The sequence below is a fragment of the Thalassophryne amazonica genome, chromosome 4, assembly GCF_902500255.1.
Source record: "Thalassophryne amazonica chromosome 4, fThaAma1.1, whole genome shotgun sequence".
NCBI classification, from domain to species: Eukaryota; Metazoa; Chordata; class Actinopteri; order Batrachoidiformes; family Batrachoididae; genus Thalassophryne; species Thalassophryne amazonica.
Genome location: NC_047106.1, coordinates 83,164,244 through 83,183,575, shown reverse-complemented (window position 1 = coordinate 83,183,575; position 19,332 = coordinate 83,164,244). Strand labels below are relative to the sequence as shown.

Below are 19,332 nucleotides of genomic sequence, written 5' to 3'. Positions count from 1 at the left end.
CTGACTTTCTGGTAAGCCAGAACAGCTGTTTTGATTTTATTTTCCACTCTGTGCGTCCTTCACATCGCTTTCTGATTGGTTGCACGTCACATTCAGCAGGCTGCGCGCTTGTTTACGGTCGGAGGACACCACACACGCTGCGATATCAGGCCAAGACAATCCAACATGTTGAATATCCCTGACTTGCAATCGGAGCACCCTTGATGTCCTTCCGAGCAGATCAGTGCGCTCTTAACACACCACACACAGCAGGAATATCTCATAAGATTATCTTTAGCGTCGTCATGATTGTCAGGACATCCTTAAGATTGTCAGAAGGGGAAGATTGGGTCCGATATCATCCTATTTATCCAGCCGTGTGAACCAGGCCTAAAGGAGCACCAGCCAGAGAGCGCAGAAATTAAGGACTGGGCAGAGTCTTTTCTTGTGTGTTTAAAGGTTCATCTGCGAAAATGGTTTGAGAGCTTGGATTTATTGCTGAAGGAATTGCCACATTTGAAGCAGTCTCCCGGCTGCAGATTAACATTTTCATCAATGATTTGCTTTGTGGTTTCCACACAATGTGGCTGTTTTCAGAATGCCACTTTGCGCTAAATTTAACAATGTGTCTCCTTGGTTGCTGTGTGTATGATCAACAGCTCTTGATAATGGGATTGTGCGTTATTTTTCAATCTCTGATTAATATGGGAAAATGTGAGACTTCATATCCACCTGGCATCTCAGAGAAGCTTCCAATCGATTTTCTAAACAAAATGACATGCAGTCTTTGAGATAAGGTCCCTTCTGAAGTTCCTTGGATATGCTGGAATGACTGTCGAATGAACAGTTACTTCAGGACCTAAGAAAAATATCACTTGCACTGTGAGGGAGCATCAGCCTTGACATTTTGGCCATGTGGTGCATTTCCCTGTGCATGATAACAGAGGCCTGAGTGTTAACAAGACCAGTGGCCAGAGAAGCCCAAGGGGATGTCATTTTGTTGCATGACTCTACAGCATCATGTTTCAAATATAAATGCAACTTGTGTATTGTCCCCACTCTTGCTTTGACAAAGAGCATTATGGGTAATTAAGATAAAGGGGCCTTTTAAAGGGGTGGTTTAAGGGTTGTTTCAGTGCAGAAGGCTCCCAGTTCACCCTACATTTCTACATGTAAGAGCCCAGTCACACCATGACGATTTAGCCAGCCAAAGTATGAAAAATACATCAAATATGTCAAGTTATATAGCTATCACACCATGACGATTTAGCCAGCGTATACTGACTGCGCCGTTTTCCACCGAGCAGTTTGGATCGGTACTACATGCAATGGTACAGGTTGGAATGGTTAAGTCTGGCTTGGTTTGCATTTCCATTGCCAGCAGAATATTGAGCACATGCACGCTGTCATGTGGCCTCTCCCCTCCACACGGAGGTCAAACAGACTAATTAAGCATTTTTTATTTCATTTCTGTCTTTGTGGATAATGGGATTTGTTTTCATTGTGTGCAGAATACTGAAGAATTGACTGAAGTCCGTGATCAACGCGGATGTGAATGAGTGAGGCGCTGTGACTCTTTTAAAATAAGTACATTTTCTTGTTGTGGCACAAGCACCAGTGCTTTCTGGTTCAGGCTGAGAAACACAAAAGAGGGACTTTTAAAACGCTACGTTTCTTTAGCCACGACAAGGAACTAAAGTATTTTCAGACGTTTTCAAAATCAGGACGTTTTATGTGGATAAGTTGTCATCAGGCTGTGACGATGAACCCAACTGAAATAAACAGGTAAGATTAAGACTTTATATTTACTCCATGTGTGAAGGGTTTTAATATTTGAAAGTCTGAACTGTTCACATTACTACAGGTTTCAGCTGTTCAGCCAATCAATGGATGTATTTTGACGTAAGAGCAACTTACAAGAAATGTGTGTCATCACATAACCTACCTACAACTTATAGTCCATGTATGCAGGATGTATGAGTAATACGCTGGCATAAGTTAAAAATATTGTGCATGCCCCAAACTTTGACATACCCGCCGTATATCTGCGTGCTTCAACATGCCCTTAACTTATACAAAACGTACCCATAACTTAGACATATGGCAGCATTTTTAATACTGGCTAAATTGTCATAGTGTGATGGGTGTAATGTGGAGTTGTGTAAGGAAGGGCATCCAGTGTAAAATTTGTGGCAATTCAACATGCAGAGTCACCCCAAATCTGCTGTGGTGAGTGAAAACGAGGGAGCAGCCAAAGGGACTTACTAAGATATAGGGGCCTTTTGACACCAACACTTCCCTGCCAGCTTGTGACAACATTGACAGACTTGAACTACAACAAAACTAAGAAAACTGAGGAGCTCAATGTTTACATGAAAAATGAATAGATAAATATTAGTATCAAGGAATATTATCTTTTAACATGCAGCCTTCCCAAGAAACAAAATGTCAATCTTAGTCTAAAAACTGTTTCCACTCCAGGCTTCAATGCTATTCTTTCTGGTAGCATAGTATTCAACATTGCCCACAGTGGCAAGTCATAGCTACTGTATTGGCACAATTTTAACATTTTCAGTAAATCCTGTACTCCACACAATTTACTGAAATACAGACTTGTAGAGCAGCATGGTACCACGCATGGTTAGTGCACTTGTTCCCCAAGCAGCAGCTTTCCAGTTCAAGGCCACCCATGTCTATTCTCCATGTAAAATGGAGTTGTGCCAGGAAGGGCATCCGGCATTATACTTGTGCCAAATAATCTTGCAGAGCCATATCAGTTCTGCTGTAGCAACGCAGAGTGAAAAAGGGAGAAGCTGAAAGAACTTGCTACACATCAAGGTTTGTGTTTATGACATCTCAATTTCAGGCTGTATGTACAATCCTAATTATAGCTATTCACTATGAAGTCTTCAATTGTCATGGTCTGTCCTACCTGAGTCATCCCTTTGGCCGTAGTCACGAGAGCCTGAAAAACAAGAGGATGGACAAGCAATCTGAGTATTAAATCAGTTTGCTCTATTCTATACAATATTTAATGTCACAAGTAAGTTCTTTATCATTGTATGTTACTTTTTTTTTGTTTTTTTTTTTTTTTTACATATTTCTGATGGGTGTTTCTGAACCGATGGATCACATACCAACACCTTGGAACAAGAAATATTTTCTGTTTCTGAGCCTACAGCAGAAATGAAAACCACCAAAATTGCTTCCAGTTTTAGTAGGTTTACCTTCTTGGGAACACCATTGTCTTCATTTACAATCAACCTTTTTCTTCATGCAACAATACCATTATTTTACAACTCAGGTTCCATGTTCTTTACCATATATGATGCCATTTATGACAAATCCTAAGAAAACTTAGAGTCCTTTGGAATGTGGACATGAAAATAGTGGCATTCACTGGGTGTTCTTTTTTAATACCCCTTTTGCTAATTCAAGTTCTTTCCTCCCCCACCGACACAGTTCTGATGCTCGTCACTTACCACCGTAATTTTTGTAGCCACCACGGTCACCACCTCTGCAGAGGAAAAATTGGAGATATGATGGCTTTTCCTTTGTCCCAACTGAGAGCTCAATGCTCCCCTACATCCCCTTCAGTTTGCACTCCTGCCAGGGTGTGCGACTGTCTCACACGAGGGAATGTGTTAGTCTTTGACATAAGAGGTCACAGGCAGACGACTGGACAGCTCTGACTTAGAAGTCAGGCAGAAAAATCTCAATGTCATTGGGTCACCATTTAGTAGTGTTACCAAATTGGTTACATGACCAGATTGGATACAAAAAGCCAGGTAAATTTTGTTTTTGACATAAGCAGCCAAATTTGAGTGAATGGGGGAAGTAACCAATGAGAAATCTTCCACTGAGCGAGTTTATGAGCTCCTTTAACTGTGGTCCAAGTTTTAGTTACACCACTCTGAACACCTGTGGTATAAAATGTAGATCCATGTTAACACAACATACACGTTCGCCATGTAAAATATACAACACTTCAATGAAACCTGCTGAATTAAGTAGCTGAACACGTTGCTCCAGGTGTAAAGACAGTTTGTCATGGCTTAAAAATTGGTATTTATCTCAGGAGACCAAAGTTTCTGACAATATGGCCAACAGAGTCGACCAATTTAATACTGATCACGTGTGACTTAAACATTAAACTAATGCCATAAAACTACTGCTTGAATTTTAGCGCCAACATAGCTTGGAACAAATTTGGAAAAATCAAAATGCATGATGTTGAAGAATTTAGAGGTACTCTGTTTTAGCATTAAGTAGCAAAATAGTGAACCAAAATGTTCAGTAAGTCAGCAATGGTTGGAAGGTTAATGCAGTCACAACAATACAGTAAGAGCTACTTTGATACATTTCAAAAACAAACAAGGGCCAATTACTGCAGTATGCATCCAATTGCAGATTCAAAGGTTTGTCTGATAGGAAAAACTAATTTATACTTCCGAAATAGAAATGAACAGATTCATATCACAGTCAAATATTTGTCCAGTCAGGCCAGAGCCACAAGAGTGGTCAAAACAAACCATCTTTGTTAGAAACAGCATTTTGTGTATTAATATTACAGCCCCCCTAGCACAGACGCTAATATCAAGCAGTGCAACTGCCAGTTACAGCACTCCAACCATGACCACAAGCAATAGCTTCTCTTGTGCAAAATTAATTGGCCCAAAATATGATGACAAACTTTTAACCCCTTCTAAGCCTGTATATCCCATCAACAGGAAGTTTCACTTTTTATTTGAGAGATACTGACAAGCCAAAATGAGGCGGGTGGTAGGAGGTTAAACACTGCACTGCCCCAAGCTGCACGCAAGCATAGAGAAAACTGGAAGAGCAGCTAAGTCATTATGGAGCCGAACCATCACCACAGACCTGTGATCTAGCCATGCAATGAAAGTTATTGGTCCTTCTGGCACAAATATTTTTAATAAAAATTAGTTCTGCAATGTAAAGCGAATAGATGAAACTCTTCAAAGTCGTTAACTTCAGACCATTTCATAGGATTAATGTCCAAGTGCTTGTCAAACGTTACTTGAAATTTGAGCCACAACCTGTGGAAGTCTGAAAATTATTTCGTAACATCTGTATTCTACATTCCCCATGTGGTGAAATAATTCTCTTTTTGCTGTACATAAAACTATGGAATTCACACTGTTAGAATGTTTGGTCCACTGGCTCCATTGGTGTTCTCATCACAACTGAACCATGCCATAACCCATTTGGAACTAAGCACCACCATTTAAAATGGATGATGGTCCATTTGTTTGGTCTCCGGAGTTTGAATAAGCAGTTACACCTCCCCAACCAAAATAAGCAGAGTAAAAACAGACCACAGTCTGAATGGAATATCCAAACATTATCAAAATTTCATTATGGGTGACAAGATGATAGTGTAACACATTCTGAACCAGATATTAGAAAGAGTCAGAAGAACCTGAATGAAGCCCAGTCAGTGTTTATAAATAAATACAGGCAAACATTTTTAGAATATGAGGATCTGATTATTATGACCATACTGCCCCCTCCAATTTTTTTTCATTATACATTGTGAAGAGAAGAGCATTGCTCCATTGTCACATTAGTTTCAAATGTTTTGCACCATGGGTGCAACCTCTCAAGTGTTTCCGCTAAAGAAGCTGCAAAATTATTAACACTGTTGATTCAGTAGGTCAGCCACACATCACAGCTGGCCTCTGGTCACTAACATATGGGGAGACGTTGCATCAGGCCATAAAAATTATGTTAACACAGATGAAGAACATAAATATCAGTTAATTTTGATGTCAATATCTGACTTGTCACATTGCTTTTTTGTTAAAAAAAAGCTGTAGCAGAGTCTTTCAAGTCCTCTTGAGTACTGCACATCCCCTTGGTAACGTGCATATGCAATTCTATATATTCTGTAATAACAGTGGACTCTGAAAGGGTGGGGTGGTTTGTTTTTAAACAGGAAATCATTTGAGAACGTAATCATTGCAACTATCAGTGGGGCTTGCAATAAATTTTCTGAGAAACAGGATGGTGAGTGATATCCTGTCGTGGGAATGTTCAGTGTTGCCAGACTAAAGCGGGGTTGTCAGATTGCATGGTTTTACAATTTTACAGGGAAAATAGTTTTGGGCTGGTTTGGGATAAATTTGGTGGGTTTTTAAAAATACATTGTTAATGCTAATTTGAAACAAAATAGTACATATTCAGTAGGCTACATGACATCAAATTACTTTGTAGCAGCCATTTGTGAGCAGTAGATGTGACTGGCTGTTGGTGGAGGATTTTTTTTAATGTAGGCTTCGGCTGGATAGTGGGGTGACAGTAAAAAAATTGTGCATTTTGTGATTAAAGCACCAAATTTTGCACAGATGTAGCCAAAGATATTTAAAATAAAACTGGATATTGCACCATTGTGAATATTCATCATGGTTGCTTTTTCAAAAATGGATATTGAAAAATGCTCCAATCATATTGAAAAATACACAGCATTTGTCTGATTGTGAAGATTCCAGCAGAAGTCAGCAGGTCAAAGAGCCTCTTCTCATCGTGCACCCACCCCGTGAAACAGTCTTCCTGCGACCGTGAGGCACAGTCCATGGACATTTTTAAGTCAAGACTGAAAACCTATTTTTATTCTCTTATGAATAGTGTTAATCTGTTTTATTCTTTTACTTCTGTTTTTAATTATGTATTTGAAATTTATTCATTTTTAATTATTTAAATTTTATGCTGAATTGTTTTGTGTAAGGCGCCTTGAGATGGCTTTTGCTGTGATTTGGCGCATTATAAGCTAATTAAATTGAATTCCAAAAGGTATAGTGTGGACCATCTATGAACATTAAGGATTTATGGGGTAAAAAAAAAAAAATAAAAACAGCACAAAGGATGATAAAGGTACATTACAGGTTGTGCAGGGGTCAAAATGTAAAGTTGCTCCAATTTTGCTGAAGAGATGCAAATTGTTGGTTGAGGTAACAATAATAAGTGAAATAGCTCTGTGCTGAATGCTCGGTCTCCAAAGTAAAGGAGACACCAGGTTGACTTCGATTGGATTCTATGACACGTTACCCTGTAACATAACTAAGCAAACTATTCCTTTTCAAAACTTGAGCCAGTTTTATTATATTTTATGTAATTTAATATTATACATAAGTCATTAACGGTTAAAATGTTAAAAACAATATTGGATGGCTATAACGTTTGCTGCCGTGTTCAAAGATCTATGTACAGTAGCTTTAATATGTGAGCAGCAGACAGCAAAACAGTGTACATGTAATCTTATTTCCTTACACTTTTTTTTTTATATAAATTGGATTACAGATCGCCGTTAGCGTTTACTCTGCAGCACTTTTTGGGACTAGATGCGCAATGTGGCACACCAGCCCACTTTTAACATTTTGTCAGTTTTACAGTTTATTTTTTTTTTTTAAGGTTTGCGTAAATTACAGCATGCCATAAAGTATTACTGTACAGATTAAAACTCATCATAGGCAGTGTCTGCATTTAACAAACAACCCTTCCTTTAAATCTTACACCAATTCATAAAAACATCAGCTTTGTAATAAATTGGTCATGTCATTTGTCCAAACACATGCAGTGCGATCAGAGCCAATACAGAGACAGTGATTTAGAACTGAGATTTCATATTCCTAGTTTGGAAGAAAAATTCCATCTTTTTTTTTCCAGTGATGCAGGCTGGCTTTCTATAGTTCTCCTTCAGTCTGTGCGCACACACAGAGCTCACCAACGCCTCGTACTGCAGACAGGAGGAAACTGACAGAAGCAACGCTGACCAACATTGAGGAGAAGCAAACAAAACAGGTGTTATCTAGTAAAAAAAAAAAAAAAAAAAAAATTAAATCTATTTTTCAATGTTTTGAATTGATGTTTAATAGTTAAAGATATGAAAAGCAATTCTGACAAATCTCTCAACACCCCTAGTAGTGTAAGTGGATGGCACTTGGGGCTTACTTGATCTGCATTTCTGTAAGCAAAAGTAAAGCCCCTTTCACACCGGGCCTGCGGAGAGAGGCATTGTGCTGCGTATCTAGTACGCAGGAAGGGCTGGCTGAATTTCGCGCGCTAGTGGGGGGCATGGCAGCTTGCGTTCAGGGAGGAGAAGCTTGGCAACGACCCCATTTTTACAGACTGCCTGATACGCAGATGGATTTGATACCTTGGAAAATTCAGAATACATTAGTTCCACAAGTTAATGGACTTTATTTAATGTGCCACCACGGTGAGAGAAGTCTGAGGAGGTGAAAGAATGCTGCAGCTGGCAACCACGCGCGATCAGTCCCTGAGGAGTTATCCTGGACGAGTACATGTCCTCTCACTGGCGATCTGTCCGTGAGTTCTTGAACGTGGAAGCTTGGCCGGCCCGCCTCTTCTTCCGTGGTTTTGAAGCTTCACTGCCAGCAAAGTCCAACGGGATGACTAAAATCTACCACTGCAGGTATGTACTAATAAAAAACAGAATAGGATTTTTCGCCCTGGCGTAGGGTTGTTTCCAATTGTGGAGGCATGGTGTGTACAGCGGCACAGTGTAGATTTAGATACAGCAGCGCAGTGTTGTGTAGACTTGCGTGGAACACCGCGTCTGTGTGCCACGGGAAAACTTAAACATGTTTAAAAATTTGCATCCATTTATTTCGCGGACCCCTTTGTGTCCCTTAGCGTATTGCCACATAGGGCTGCATAAGCTCGGCATAGTGGTATGCAGTATTATGCAACTGTACATTGACCAGGTGTGAAAGGGGGCTTAAAGGGAGCACAGACCCTGGTAGTTTTTGTGAAATAATTGTTTTGTTGTGCAAAGTAAAATAATGCAAGTTAGATTTTTGGAAAGGCTTTGTTGAAAATTCCTTCATCTGTTAAAAAGCACATAGGAAAAGTTAAAGCTGTAAATTTTATAAAGGTGCTAATAATTTCACATTACATTTCCACAAAATAAAACTGTCTTATGGGTTTCTTTTCATTCAAGCACAGTCATCATAAACACATAAAATTAGGCCTGTCAAGAAATTTGCTGGACGATATTGCCTACAAAAATATCACAATAATTGATATTACTGCAACATTATTTTCAAACAATTTTATGCCACCAATATAATGATCTAGCATAATAATGCAATTCCATCCTTTAAAACTTTTTTCTGGTATTTCACGTTTTTGTTGCCATTTTTTCAAGAAGTTGACATACTGGCTTGCTCGTGTTGGGTTCTCATTGCTCATTTAATTTTAGTCAGAAATGTTCTCAAACCATGGAATTAGGCTTTGAAAACGCTTCAAAAATTTTCTGGATATTATTGTGCAGGCTACCCAGTTTGCCGTTTACCGTGGCACACGCTATTCCATGGTTGTATAGATGCAGTGCCTCAAACATAAAGGGAGCTGAGCCCACAGCTCCTCCTCCTGTAGACGGCAGGCTGATAGAGACAAAATAAGGAGTGCGACTCACTGGAATGTTGGTGTGCATGTAATCATTTTAGCCACAGACATTTTATATTATTTATATTATATATATATATATATATATATATATATATATATATATCTCCACTGTTTGATTAATTTTTGATTGCAAACTCATTACGGTAAAACTTCAGAGCCTGCTAGGATAGTCAGCCAATACAGAATACAGGACCCCAAAACCTGATCATGAGGAGTTGTAGGTCCATTGATGGCTTAATATAAATACTGGGGGCCAACAGATAATTAATATAATCTGAAACTTTAAAGTAGAGCTGTAGATACTAGTCACTTTCATAAACCAAGTATTCAGATATGAAACATGACAAAATAAGTTATTCAGGCTTATATGTGACTGGAGGTGTTGACCCCGAAATCAGACCAGTCCAAATTTTGCTCTCCCAGAAGTAAAAATGTTGAAACTTAAAATGAAATCTGTGGTGTTATCTGCTACCGCCCCCACCCCCAGTCCAGCATGCCCCAAGTTTTTGTCTTAAAAATATCCCAAAACATGGCTAGTTGCCAATATAAGCTCAGATTTAGAGACAGGGTATTTAGCCATGACTATTTTGTACATATGAATCATGCAAATAGATTGGCTCAAAAGAATAGGCTGTATAAGTTGGTAGATGTTCTGATCACTTTACCCAATTTGTTCCAGCAGGACCGAAACAGTAGACAAATATTACTGAACCGGCTCGATGCTCTCACTGTTCCATTGCACAACACTTCTGTGAAATTACCCAGGAGCACATTTTCCATGAATTATGTTGACCATTTCAGCCCTGCTTGAAAGCTAGCATTACTGCTTTTGTTGAAATCAGCATTTATACATGATGTTGCCTACCGTCTTGGTTGACCTTCACCATGGCGTCCGGGTTACCAGTTGCCCGGATGTGATGACGTCAGTGAAAACTAAACACAGCCTCCGAAACTTGACACAAGAGGTGTCCCCTACTGGTTCATAGAAAAGGAGTTAACTATTCATTTGCAGAATGGAAAAAAAAATTTTAATAATCTATACCAGTGCCTGAGATGGTGTGTTTGCAAAACAGGACACCTATGGATTTCCTGATTCAGCAGAAATGTTCTGCCACCTGTATATCAAAGACCCCAACGATAAGCAGATTGGAAGTGGCTCATAGATGATATCCTTTACCTCTCAACCACCACTTACAAGTGTAAACTGATGACTGCACTTAAAAAGCATGTGGCACAAACACCATCACGTGTTTGACCTGTTGAAAGCTTGTGACTTATGTAAAAACAAACACTAAAAATCTTAAAACCAACTAGGTACTGTTTGGGTGTTGCCGTGAGCATTACCATCGCAACTACATAATTCTTAAAAATTATGCTTTTGAAAAAATGTGTCAATTTTGTTATCTAGAGCTTAATACTGATGTAAAAAATTAATTTCTAGTTGATAGGTGATGATTGACAGCTAGAGTGATAATTCATTTCTAACATCACATTGCAAAGAAATACCTTGGGGGCAGTGGCACTCTGCAACTTACCCCATACCAGGAGGTCCACCTCTTCCACCTCGGTCATAGCCGCCGCCACCACCACCACCACGCTCATATCCACCTCTGTCATAGCCGCCACGATCATAGCCACCACGGCCTCTGCCTCTGAAGCCTCCTCCTTCTGAACGGTCTCCATGATCACGGCTATACCTCCCTCCTTGACTACCACCTTCACCTAGTCCAAAAACATTGTGTGAAAACAACTGAACGAGTGGGCCGAACAACAGGACCAAGAAAACAAGCCATCAGTGACACAGTGAACTGAAATAAGATGACACCAATACTGCACAGACATTGATGTCTTAGAGACCCATTGACTTGACTTTGATGGTCCAAACTAGAAGGTGACTAGTATTTTGCTGTAAAGACTGGATTCAATAGTATATCTAGCACAGTAACCAACCAGCCTTCATTTTATAGAAATACACTTGTTAGTATCCAGCATATATTGTATTTGCTGCTTCAGATTGCAATTTTGGATTAATGTTCTACTGCACACAATGAAAGCCCAGTCACGTCTGAAAATGGAAGCAGTGAGTCAGCCTCAGATACTTCTAAATATCATAAGGGCTCTTCCACAGCAATGGAAGTGTCCACCGTTTTCTTGGATAATTTTGCTATTGTTTTAAATTTGCCCGTTTGCAGCCATGCAAAGCAATTTCTCATTGCTTTCAAGTGCAAGCTTGTAAAGCAGGCAGCTCCCAATGATTCAACATGCAAGATTCGTGCACATTATCGGTCTGGTTAATGCGTCAGTGTTCCTTGTGACTGAGTTTAACTTAACACTGAGGAGACGTTAGCTAAAATCAGTTTAACACCACCAACAAATTTCCCACTATCTGTAGAATGTTTCAGTAATTACATAAGCTGAATAAAATCTTATATTTTCCCTACAATTTGTACGACATTTCAGTAAGTACATAAGGTGAATAAAATCTTTTATTATATGACTGCGACGCTATGCGTGCTCTGATTGGCTGATTACCGGTCAGATATTTTCCCATATCCAGACCGGTTACCATGATAATCGGTCCGCAACGGGCATTTTCTTTACTAACCAGGAAACAAAAAACATGATTAGAAAAACCAAGTCGGACATGAACGTACTCCATAAATATCGAAACATCAGGAAAAAAAAAAAAAAAAACAGACTGAAAGCTCACCAGCTAACAACCGGACCGTCTGTTACCAAGTGCTTCATGGCGTTGAAGAAAGCAAACAAGCCCAACACAGCCACCACCATATTCGGGTGATATTGTAAGTTTACATGTTTATATGTATAACAGCCATATAATAAATTATTAATGTCGCTTGCTCAGTCTGTATGAGGATATTGGACTGTTTTTCGCACAGACCTAACTGGTTCTTGGTCCATACTAACATCTTGGTCTGATATTTCCCCATACAGACCTCTTGCTCAGTTAATAATCCTTTAATATTTGCTGCAAGTTCAAGTTTAAATAAACTGTGTTCAGGAGGTGGGGCACTTGGATTCAAAAATTGTAATTTTGTCTGAGACTCTTCCAATAACCTGTTTAATAGGAATCCTTTTATTTTCATATAATTGATTAAAAAAAAAGGGAATACTACATTTAAATAATATATCAATCAAAACAGACCCAAATGACACAAAAGGTGCTTGTTACCAACTCAATCCTTTATTATGAAGTTTGATGGGATTTAAGACGTTTTTTGGGACCACCCCAACAACTACACATACCAACAATGTCTATCCTTACACTATTCTTCTTCAAGCTACACTTAATTCAATAACTAATAGTCTTTAAATTTGAATTTACGCATGGAATTAGTTTATCTTTACAAAACACACTAAGAAGCATGATGGCGGCGCGCAGAGACGCTGCGGCTCAGAGCTCCCAAAAACAATGTTTTGTGTGGCTGTTGATCGTACTGTTTTTTTTTGGTTGAGCTCACTTTGTGTACATCAAACATCTTCTACAGTAGAGAAGATTTACTGCATCCCTACATTCCTTGGATGAGTACGGAGGTCCAGGTTCTAGTGCGAGACCGCAATGCAGCTTTTAAATCAGGTGACACAGCATGGTACAGCTCAGCAAGGTACAATTTGAAAAAAGGCATTAGGCAGGCTAAAGCTGCATACAAGGCAAAGATTGAAGACCACTTCATGAATAGAGATCCGACGCGTGTGTGGCAGGGGATCCAGCAGATCACAAACCACAGAGGCACTCGTGAACCACCTGTAGACATTGTCTCCCTGGCTGAGGAGCTCAATCATTTTTATGCCCGTTTTGAAACAAAAGGGCTTAACAACGGAGCTATTCCCCACCCCTCTGCTGACACAGACTATCCACTCACTGTTTCGGCAGAGGAGGTGAGGCACATAACACTAGGAAGGCAGAGGGGCCTGATGGAAATCTAGGAAGGGTGGTTCAAGACTGCACCCACCAGTTGGCAGATGTCTGCGGATATTTTTAACAGATCTCTCTTCAAAGGTACTGTACCAACTTGCTTCAAAACAGCCACCATCATTCCAGTGCTTAAGCAAAGTAACATCAGAACCATGAATGACTACAGATCGGTGGCCCTTACTCCTATTGTGGCTAAGTGCTTTGAGAGGCTGGTGATGAAGCATTTAAAATCTGTCCTTCCCCTTAATCTGGACCAGTATCAGTATGCCTATAGGGCAAATAGATCCACAGAGGATGCTATCATCACAGCTCTCCATACAGCTTTAACGCACCTCGACAATAAAGGTGCAAGTGTGAGAATGCTTTTTATAGATTACAGTTCTGCTTTCAACACAACTGTACCCAGTAAATTGGTCACAAAGCTCCTCAACCTAGGCCTTAGCAATACCTTATGTGCATGGATTAAGGATTTCCTGTCTGACCGCACACAAGCAGTCAAACTGGGCCCACATCTATCCTCCAGTCTGTCTCTTAGCACTGGCGCACCACAAGGCTGCATGCTAAATCCGTTGCTTTATTCCATCTATACATATGACTGTATTCCCACTCATCCCTCAAACATGATAAAATCTGCTGATGACACTACCGTGGTGGGACAGATCTTCAACGGCAACGAGGCAGCCTATAGAGATGAAGTTGAAAGGCTAGTTGAATGGTGCACAGAAAATAATTTGACCCCGAATGTCAAGAAAACCAAAGAGATTATAGTTGACTTCAGGAAGCGCAAGGATGACCCCTCGCCCTTAACCATCAAAGGTGAGGTAGTAGAGGGTCTCTTGTTTTAAATTTCTGGGCACCTGGATCACTGAGGATCTTAAATGGGAAGTTAACACATCTGCTGTGGTCAAAAAGGCACATCAGAGGCTTTATTTTCTACGAGCATTGAAGAAGAACAACCTGTCGGCTGAGCTGCTCAAGGCCTTTTATCATTGCTCCATTGAGAGTGTTTTAACCTACTGCATTACAGCATGGTTTGCAAACTGTTCTGAAAACAATAAGAAATCCATCAGACGAGTCATTAGAACGGCAGAAAAGATCATTGGTCTCCCTCTGCCCTCATTGGATGATGTTTTTAGGACTCGCTGCCTCCGCCGAGCAAGCAGTATTCTGCAGGATGGAATACACCCCTCACATCACCTTTTCTTTGCTTCCATCCGGCAGGCGTTATCGGGCCTTTAAAGCCCACACCACAAGGCTGAAAAACAGCTTCTTTCCTCGAGCTGTTACAGAACTGAACAGACACGCCCACGCTTTAGTTGAAACAACTGCATTATTCTAATTAAAATAAGGACGGACATGTGTAATAATTGTTTTTAATTATTTTTTAATTTTAGGTATATTTATTACTGTTTTTATGCTATTTAAGGGGTTTTATTAAGTTGGGTATTTTTACTGTTAATTGATGTTTTAGAGGGATACATGCAATATGGGACATGTGCAGCATGGGATTAAGTGTAATATGGGATAATGACAATGTGGGATTAGTACAATACGAGTTATGTTTGTCTCCGAGCTTGCGGAGGCATGTTGCACAGTCGCGCAGTGTTGCAAGACTTGCATGGAACACTGTGTCCATGCTCCACGCTGAAAGTCCGCAAAAAAATTAAACGTTTAATTTTTTTGCATCTGTTTTGCAGACCCCTTTGCATCCCTCAGCATATGACCACGTAGGGCTGGATAAAAATTGAAGTAGATGGTACGCCACATTACACAACTCGGCCCTGCGTGAAAGGGGCTTATGTGGGATATCAAAGTTGTACAGTGTGTGTTGAAGCTATAATTATTATAGTGACATGGTAATGGCCAACACATCTGCAATGAGTTATCAAAATCAGTACCTTCATTCCATCTTCCATAGCCACCGCTTTGCCCCTGGCCTCCATAGCCACCGCTTTGCCCCTGGCCTCCATAGGATCCCTGTTGTCCATAACTATCACCCCCTTGCCCCTGGCCACTATAGGATCCTTGCTGTCCATAAGAGCCCTGTTGACCATAGGAACCTCCTGATCCTTGCTGGCCATAAGATGGCTTGTCACCATACCTAAAATACATTTGGACAAAATTAGAAAAAGGATTCAGAATGAGAGAGCATGCAACAGTTTATTCTGGCACTAGCCTAACTAGTACCAGAATCAATGTCAGTTTCACATCACCACAAATGTCCAGTAAAACTGTACAGCAGCGCAAACCTCTGCCAACACTAGTTTCCATTTCCACAAATTTTTACCTTGCAAAAAATCTAAAAGGTCAAAGTCCTGTTAGAAGTGGCTTTTGATGAGCTACACAAACACTGCGTGTGTAAAGAAAGAGGGAAAACCACCTGCATTTGGACTATATGAGACAGTTAATTTCAAAATCTAAAAGGTTATGTGATGAAGCACTTGCTTAATTATTCTGACAAGTACACAAGGTACATTAGTACAGCACATCCAGTGTGCACGTGATGTTAGAATCAGTGCATGAAAGCCACACAGGTGCAAATATAGTGGACTTGTTACTCAATACATTAATTATGGATCACTACAAATACTTTCATTTGAAAAGCAAATGTCAGTGAGGGGAACCCCCCCAACAACATGCATTGATAAAAGCTTCATAACCAAATCACACTCATTTGAATCGTAAGGTGACTAAATATTCTTACCCCTACAAAAAAAAACAAAACAAAAAAAAAAACACACACCACAGGTCCTTCAATAGCTGCTTTTCACTATGGCATAGATGCACACACTTTGTGCCATTGTCACATTAAACTGAAACATGTCCAGTTTCACAGCTTTGGCAGCACCATTTCATCCCCATAAGTTGCAAAATTACGTCCGACTGAAAATAAGGTCAAATATACTTAATATGGATGTCAATAGCTTACTGGCTAGAACCTGACAGGAACAACTTTCAAAACTCTTACTGACCACTCCACTTAAAGTCAGCAACCAATGTTTTCAACACAAAACGTGAGAACGAGACATCAACTTTACTGTTTACAGCATTCAATATTGTCAGTCTTACCCAGATGACTCCTGTCCATAACCATCATAGCTCTGCTGTTGCCCATATCCTCCTGGAGACTGTCCATAACCATCTATCAAGGTACAGATTAAGAAATATTAATAAATCGGAGGGGGGGGGTTATACACACATGAAAAAACTAACATGACTTATCAGCATAAGGAATGAGCAGCACTCAACCACGAGACATTAAACACATGTATCAGGAGACAACTGAATGTAACAAAATTTTACATAGTGTGCATAAAGTCAAATAGATGCAGCAAGTCTGCTCATATAACCTCAAACCAAAAAGAATTTAATATTATTTTGGAGGTCAACTGATCACTTTCTCAAAAACAAGTAATTTGTTATAGCTTATACGCTGATCGGAGAATCAATCTTTTAACAATTATTTTACCTTGTGTCGCCCCTTGCTGTCCATAACCACTGTAACCTTGACCCCCATAGGAGCCACTGCCATTTCCTTGTCCATAACTCTGTAAAACAAAATGCAGAGTTACGCAGACAACACAGATGGGAAGAATCATGATAACAGGAATGACTAATGAAAATCATTAGTCAACTAATCTTGACGTGTACACACACACACACACACAACACAAAAAGCTAAGCAGATAAACTCTAAACTGACTTGACAAGGTGAAAACACAGCAAATGACATTTGTAGTACTCCTACAACCCCTGGCAAAAATTATGGAATCACTGGCTTCGGAGGATGTTCATTCAGTTTAATTTTGTAGAAAAAAAAAGCAGATCACAGACATGACACAAAACTAAAGTCATTTCAAATGACAACTTTCTGTATTTTGTTGCACCAACTCTGGCTTTTATAACAGCTTGCAGTCTCTGAGGCATGGACTTAATGAGTGACAAACAGTACTCTTCAATCTGGCTCCAACCTTCTCTGATTGCTGTTGCCAGATCAGCTTTGCAGGTTGGAGCCTTGTCATGGATCATTTTCTTCAACTTCCAAAGATTTTCAATTGCATTAAGATCCGGACTATTTGCAGGCCATGACATTGACCCTATGTGTCTTTTTGCAAGGAATGTTTTAACAGTTTTTGCTATATGGCAAGATGCATTATCATGTTGAATATCAACGTAAACTTGTGCATTTATTGATGATGTAATGACAGCCATCTCCCCAGTGCCTTTACCTGACATGCAGCCCCATATCATCAATGACTGTGGAAATTTACATGTTCTCTTCAGGCAGTCATCTTTATGAATCTCATTGGAACGGCACCAAACAAAAGTTCCAGCATCATCACCTTGCCCAATGCAGATTCGAGATTCATCACTGAATATGACTTTCATCCAGTCATCCACAGTCCACGATTGCTTTTCCTTAGCCCATTGTAACCTTGTTTTTTTTTTCTGTTTAGGTGTTGATGGCTTTCATTTAGCTTTTCTGTATGTAAATCCCATTTCCTTTAGGCGGTTTCTTACAGATCGGTCACAGACGTTGACTCCAGTTTCCTCCCATTCGTTCCTCATTTGTTTTGTTGTGCATTTTCGATTTTTGAGACATACTGCTTTAAGTTTTCTGTCTTGACGCTTTGATGTCTTCCTTGGTCTACCAGTATGTTTGCCTTTAACAACCTTCCCATGTTTTGTATTTGGTCCAGAGTTTAGACACAGCTGACTGTGAACAACCAACATCTTTTGCAACATTGCATGATGATTTACCCTCTTAAGAGTTTGATAATCCTCTCCTTTGTTTCAATTGACATCTCATGTTGGAGCCCTGATTCATGTCAATCCACTTGGTGCAACAGCTCTCCAAGGTGTGATCAATCCTTTTTAGATGCAGACTAACGAGCAGATCAGATTTGATGCAGGTGTTAGTTTTGGGGATGAAAATTTACAGGGTGATTCCATAATTTATTCCTCAGAATTGAGTGAGTCCATATTTTTTTTTCCCCTCTGCTTGGTCTAAAAAGTAACCGTTATTGACTGCCACAATTTTTTTTCTTGATTTCTTATAGTGTTTCTTAAAGCCAGAAAGTTGCCATTTGGAATGACTTTAGTTTTGTGTCATGTCTGTAATCTGCTTTTTTCTACAAAATTAAACAACTGAATGAACATCCTCTGACGCCGGTGATTCCATAATTTTTGCCAGGGGTTGTACATGCAATAGATTCATTCACAGCCCTTAAGTGAAAGAGTGCTGGATGTCTGGGGATGCTGGTCACTGTTTATTACTGCTGACCCCAGAGAAGGAATCCACAATGTAAAAAACTATAATGCCCAGTGAGAAAACCCACAGCAAGTTATAGTACAAAAAGAAACCCATCAAGAAGGCAAAGGAGCATTATTTTGCCAAAATAAAGAAAATATATGTTCAGAGTGGTCAGATGATTTTGATGAGCTGCTGATGCCAATGTTACAAGGTTCTCTCATGTCGTTTATGGTGTCAGCACCTACACATACAGTTGTATGCAAAGGTTTGGGCACCCCGATGATTTCCATAATTCTCCTTTATAAATCATTGGTCAACAATTTCAGTTAAATATATCATATAGCAGACAAACTGATATTTGAGAAGTGAAATTAAGTTTATAGGATTTACAGAGTGTGTACAATAATTACTTAAATTGGGCAGGCGCATAAATTTGGGCACCCCAACAGGGAAAATAAATAAATAAATCCATCAATATTTAGTTGATCCACCCTTTGCAGAAATAACACTTCCTATAGCTTCCAATGAGAGTCTGGATTCTGGTTGAAGGCATTTTGGACCATTCTTCTTTACAAACATCTCCAGTTCAGTCAGGATTTTTTTTGGTTTCCAAGCATGGACAGCCCACTTAAACTCACCACAGATTTTCAAAACTATTCAGGTCTGAGGACTGAGATAGCCATTCCAGAACACTGTACTTGTTCCTCTG

At 39.7% G+C, this 19,332-nt stretch overlaps 1 protein-coding gene across 4 annotated transcripts in view; it reads right to left on the bottom strand.

Moving 5' to 3' along the window:
- The window catches only part of taf15 (TAF15 RNA polymerase II, TATA box binding protein (TBP)-associated factor), a 52,241-nt gene that overhangs the window by 27,928 nt on the left and 4,981 nt on the right, over positions 1-19,332 (bottom strand). For 3 of the 4 annotated variants that reach the window (XR_004560085.1, XM_034168180.1, XM_034168181.1), the window contains exons 4-9: positions 16,839-16,917; positions 16,439-16,511; positions 15,268-15,470; positions 10,968-11,154; positions 3,462-3,496; positions 2,912-2,944 (exon numbers count right to left, since the gene is read on the bottom strand). Coding sequence is in view for 3 of the 4 variants with exons in the window: in XM_034168180.1 (XP_034024071.1) it covers positions 2,912-2,944; positions 3,462-3,496; positions 10,968-11,154; positions 15,268-15,470; positions 16,439-16,511; positions 16,839-16,917 (610 nt within the window). In the remaining variant the exon portion in view is untranslated. The remainder of the gene's footprint in view (positions 1-2,911; positions 2,945-3,461; positions 3,497-10,967; positions 11,155-15,267; positions 15,471-16,438; positions 16,512-16,838; positions 16,918-19,332) is intronic. The other variant, XM_034168182.1, reaches the window with a different exon arrangement.